Here is a 5,328-nt window from a genome sequence, read left to right as displayed (position 1 = left end):
CCTGACCCAGAGCAATGAACAGCCTAGTGCAAGGCGGGTTCTGATGCTCCCCTGGATTCTCTCCAGAGTGGCCATCCAATGACAGCCTCCTGGTAGGACCATCCAACCCAAATCTCCAAATGGAGCTCTAAGGAAGCAGCCCACAGAGAATCTGGTCCAGCGTCCTCTGCGCTTCTGAACACCCCATACGGCACAAACACTGCTTTCTCAAGGGCTACCTAAGTACCGCACTCTCCGGCCACCTACTCAGCAAGGTTCCAGCAGTAACAGAATGATGTGGAGAGCGAGGCTGTGATCCTGGGCCCCGAAGGAAGAGCAACTGCCCAGAAAAGATGCACATACATCAGGGCAACTGAGAGGCCAGAACAGTGCCAGGTCGCCCTCCAAAGAACATCCCTGAAATCTGGGGAAGGAGGTGAACGGAGAGAGAGCTGACACCCCACATCACTCCTTGAGACATCCTGAGGAGCTTCCCATGAGCGCAAGTTGTTAGGATGGTAACAAGTCAGAGCAGATGAACCCATATGGACTTTGGAAGAGCTGGATTTTATACTTCTTCGGTGCCCTGGCTGGGTGCAGAGTCCCTAGGCTCCGTGGTGCCTTCCTGCGGGCCAGGCTGCCCCGGCCTGTGGCCCGTGTCTTCCATACTCAGGAGGCTGCTGGCTGCCTGGGAACTGGTGCTGTTGGCGCTGCCAGACCGGGAGCGGTAAGGGGGCAGGTCGGCTTGGTTCAGAGACTCGGTGTCTGAAGAGTAGGGCGGTGGAGGGAGGTCGTACCATGCGGGTCTGCGATGGAGAGAGCAGGATGGGGCGGGGTGGGGGGAAGGGGGGAGAGGAGGGGGAAGAGAAAACATTAGGAGCCCAGGCACGGCAGGCAATGCCAACTTCTGCCCTTTTCCGAGAGGATGCTGACATCGGGGATGAGATTTTCCTTCCAAGGAGAAAGGCAATCCAAGGACTAGGAAAACCAGTGATTTGTAAGAAGGCGAAAGGAACAGGTCAGCGTGCTCTGCCTGGCCTGTGCCAACTGGACAGTGCCAAAACCACAACCTTTGGTAGGGAGAATTCTAAATACTCCCCGGCTCATCCTGGGTGGTTTGGCAGGGATTCACCTGGCCTGGTGTTTCGATAGAGCCCCTGACAGTCCACAGAACTGGGGGTCCTTACTGAAAGCCCACTCTTACTGGCTGTGCGGACTTGGGTGAGAGGATATCCTCTCAAACCCTCAGTCTCCCTATCTATATAAGGGAGTAATAATGACACCTTGCTTGTAGTGAAATAACTTAAAAGACGTTTTATTTTCCAGCTCTCATTTATGGAAGGCTTACTACGAGTCAGGCACTGCGCCACCTACCTTACATCCCTTATTTAATGCTCACAAGAATTCTAGGAGAGAGCCATTACTTTCATGCCCATTGTACTGGGGAGAAAACTGAGGCAAAGGGGCATTAAATGGCTTGCACAGGATCACACACAACCAGTAAGCAGCAGTGCTAGGATTTGAACCCAGGAATTCTGTCTCCAGATGCAGCAGTTTTAACCTTGCTCTACAATGGATGGTCCAAATGAGTGAGGTCTTGTGTTCTCACGCTTATTTGCGAAGATGTCCTTAAGCACCGCTCCTTGGAGCTCTGTTTAGCTTTTATGAGGAAGGAAAAGGAAGATTAAATAATATAAGAGCTGCCACCGGAGAGGGTTCAAGGAGGAGCCCAGTTAGCCCAGGAACACTGCCTGCAAAATGCCTCGTGCCACATCTGGTGAGTCCTGGGCTCAGCGGAAGAGGAACGCTGAGCAGAGTCCCTGCAGGGCAGGGGATGCTGAGAACCAAGGGGGACTCAGGTAGCTCTAGTCCCGGGACTTCAAAGTGGGTTCTTTGGGTACCCTTGGAGGTCACCAAAGGAGAGAGGAAGGCTGAGCAGGCAGGAATGAGGTCCACTACTGGATCCAACTACAGAACTCTGGGTTTTAACTTTATATTTTGGGGTTCCTTGTACAGCTCCACCTGTGATGAAGGTTCTACTGCTTAACAAAGCTTGAGAGTTCTCTACGCCACCTCCTTTATTTTATAGATGAAGCCAAGCAAAGTTAAGGAACTTGTTCACTCATTCATTCACTCACTCACTCACTTATCCATTCATTCATTCAAATAGGAACCAAACCTCGAGTATATACTGGGCACTGTTCTGCGGTAGCAGGTGAGTGCCCAGAGCTGGTCAGGGTCCTGGACGTGTGTCCGTGTGGCATTACCAGGGAGGAGGAGGGATCTGAACTGGCCAGGATCCTAGCGGTATGTCTTCAGATGAGTAACTTAAAAATCTCAGTTTTCTCGTCTGTAAAACTGAGGCACATATAGAACCTCCCTCGGTGAGTGGCTGTAAGGACTGAGTGCGATGATACACGTGAATCGTTTGCAAAGACTCAGTAGAAGTCAAAAGCTGCCGCCACCTTTGCAGCTGAATGCAGGCTCCTGGCAAGACCAGCATCCCAGGCGCGTGCACATGTACGCCCGCCTCTGCATGGGATGACCTCCCTCCCCGAGGCTCTCCCAGCACGCACCTTTGGTCCAGCAGGGCCTCTGAGTAGGAGGGCGGGGAGCCCACTTCAGACGCGTTCTGCTCGGCTTGGCTGGCCACGTACTGGATGCCATTGTTGACGTTGTAGGTGACGTTGCAGCGGTGAGGGTGGTCCAGGACCACCAGGCGGGAGAGCAGCACGGGGTGCTGGAGCCGGTGTACTGGCAGCGTCATGAGGTTGTTGCGCTTCCGCTGGTGGTGCAGGACCAGAGCCAGCAGGGCCACGACCAGCACAAAGATGACGGAGCTGCCGATGATGGCGTAGGTGATGCTGGGATAGTACACGAGCTGGTTCTCTGAGGTCACGAACACCTGCCCGCTGCCTGGTTCTGAGAAGCCCCAGAGGCGAGAGAAAAGGAGAGAGGTTACCAAGTCGGCGCACCCATCTGCCGCAAAGTCAGTCCCAGGACGGGAATGCAAACGTTCACAGGAGCACGGTTCACGATAGCCGCAAAGTGGAAAGCACCCCAACGTCCATGGATCGATGAATGGATAAACAAAATGTGGGCTGCCCATACAACGGAATATAATCTGGCCATAAAAAGTACTGGTGCATGCTACAACATGGATGAGCCTCAAAAACGTGCTAAGCGGGCTTCCCTGGTGGCGCAGTGGTTGAGAGTCTGCCTGCCAATGCAGGGGACGCGGGTTCGAGCCCTGGTCTGGGAGGATCCCACATGCTGCAGAGCAACTAGGCCCGTGAGCCACAACTACTGAGCCTGCGCGTCTGGAGCCTGTGCTCCGCAACAAGAGAGGCCGCGATAGTGAGAGGCCCGCGCACCGCGATGAAGAGTGGTCCCCGCTTGCCACAACTAGAGAAAGTCCTCGCACAGAAACGATGACCCAGCACAGCCAAAAATAAATAAATAAAATTCAAAGTACGTTTAAAAAAAAAAACATGCTAAGCAAGATAAGCCAGACAGGGCTTCCCTGGTGGCACAGTGGTTGAGAGTCTGCCTGCCGATGCAGGGGACACGGGCTCCTGCCCCGGTCCGGGAAGACCCCACATGCCGTAGAGCAGCTGGGCCCGTGAGCCATGGCCGCTGAGCCTGCGCGTCCGGAGCCTGTGCTCTGCAACTGGAGAGGCCACGACAGTGAGAGGCTCGCGTACCGCAAAAAAAAGAAAAAAAGAAAAAAAAAAAAAAGATAAGCCAGACACAAGAGACCACATAGTGTATGATTCCATTTGTATGTGTCCAGGAAAGGCAAATTTATAGAGACAAAAAGTCGATTAATGGTTGCCAGGGGCTGGGGGTGGGAATGGGGATTCACTGGTGATGGGCATCAGGGATCTTGCTCGGGTGATGGAAATGGAAATGTTCTAAAACTGGATGTGGTGATGGCTGTGCAAATTGATACATTTACTAAAACTTATTGAGTTGTACAGTTAAAACGGGCAAATTTTATGTCATGTAAATTATACCTCAATAAAGTTGTTAAAAAAAATCAGCCCTGGGAAATATAATATCCAGGGAACAGGAGTGATAGTGACAGAAACCTGTTTTTCTCTGGAAGTTTATCGTATCACATACGTGAGGAACACTGGCCAGTGCGTCTGGGGTTCCTTATGTCGGCAAAGTATTTATTTAATGCCCGGCCTTTGCCAAGCTTTCAAGATGGAGAGCCAGCAGAGCACAGGCTGAAATCATGGACTCTGGAGCCAGACCAGGTTCAAACTCAAGCTATTCAGCTGACTGGCTGCGTGCCCTCTGGGAAGTGGTCAACCTCTCTGTGCTGTAATTTCCTCATCTGTGAAATGGGGGTGGTATTAGTCCCCACCTCACTGGGCTGTCCTGAGCATGAAATGAGTGAATAATTATCAAGCACTTAGAACAACAGCTGACACACTGCGGGTGTTCAAGACATACAAAATATGTGTTTTATCACAGCTACTTGCCTCACAGCAGCTCCGTGAAGTAGGTGCTGTAACTGCCTTCTTTTTAAGATGAAGAAGGAAGCTTGGAGAACTTGGGTCCCCTGACCAGGGCCACAGGGTTAGGAGGTAAGGCGCTGTGCCTGATTTGTGCCCTGTGGTCTGACTCAGAGCCTTGCCTCTGACACTCTGCCCTGCAGCCCCCTACCAAGACCAGCGAGGCAACCGGCACGCATTTCCTCAGAGGCCCTAGGACGAAGGCCTGGTACACGCCCCAGCCCTGCAGGCTGCCAGTCCCCTCCTCTCCACGTGTACTAAGGAGCCACACTTCAAACACTCAGGGGAGAGGCTTCCCCGTCAGCAGGACACACCTGGCAAAGGTGGCCAGGCCCAGGCTGGCACAGGACACCAGAGTGGCCCCTCCTCGTAGAAAGTTGGGGACCCCTCTTCTTTGCGGAAGATCCACAACTACCCACAGCTGTGGCCCAGCTGCAAAAATAATCTAAATGCAGCCTAAGTGAGCAAGTCTGCGACCACACCCTGGGCCCGTTCAACCTCTGAAGCAGTGAAGAGGTTTTAGCGGGTTCACAGTGGCAGCGTGTAGACGTGAAGTGGCAGCACCGTCCGCTGGCTGCTTCGGTCCCGGGCCCTCATCACTGGATTGCACATGGCTTTGCTCACCATGGATCTCCAGTAAGTAGGATGGTGTCTGGCACAGTGTCGACAGCCAATAAATGCATCCAACTCAACGAAAAAAAAATCTGTGTATTCACACACCCTGGCAAGGTAGGTGCTGTTATTAGTTTATTATTCCTGTTTTTCAGATGAGCAAATTGACTCAGAGGTGAATTCAGGTGTCTAAGTGCACAAAAGAACTAAGCAG

At 52.6% G+C, this 5,328-nt stretch overlaps 1 protein-coding gene across 1 annotated transcript; it reads right to left on the bottom strand.

Annotated features, from left to right (window-relative positions):
• Positions 1-363: 363 nt before the first annotated feature.
• LDLRAD3 (low density lipoprotein receptor class A domain containing 3) lies at positions 364-3,099 on the bottom strand. The gene is made up of 2 exons (XM_029208369.1): positions 2,556-3,099; positions 364-785 (listed from the first exon to the last, which is right to left on the bottom strand). The coding sequence occupies exons 1-2, from the start codon at positions 3,086-3,088 to the stop codon at positions 548-550; spliced, it is 771 nt and encodes a 256-aa protein (XP_029064202.1). The 5' UTR covers positions 3,089-3,099; the 3' UTR covers positions 364-547.
• Between the last annotated feature and the right edge of the window lie 2,229 nt (positions 3,100-5,328).

Source organism: Monodon monoceros, unplaced genomic scaffold (genome assembly GCF_005190385.1).
Source record: "Monodon monoceros isolate NGI ecotype Baffin Bay Population unplaced genomic scaffold, NGI_Narwhal_1 Super_Scaffold_7, whole genome shotgun sequence".
NCBI lineage: Eukaryota > Metazoa > Chordata > Mammalia > Artiodactyla > Monodontidae > Monodon > Monodon monoceros.
This window is presented reverse-complemented; position numbering and strand designations above follow the sequence as displayed.

Excerpts from the sequence above, each read along its gene's own strand:
- LDLRAD3 (XM_029208369.1), bottom strand. The coding sequence starts at position 3,088 with ATGGGCAGCCCACATTTTGTTTATCCATTCATCGATCCATGGACGTTG. Across the intron at positions 786-2,555 it reads GAGGCCCTGCTGGACCAAAG|ACCCGCATGGTACGACCTCC; the intron begins GTGCGTGCTGGG and ends TCTCCATCGCAG.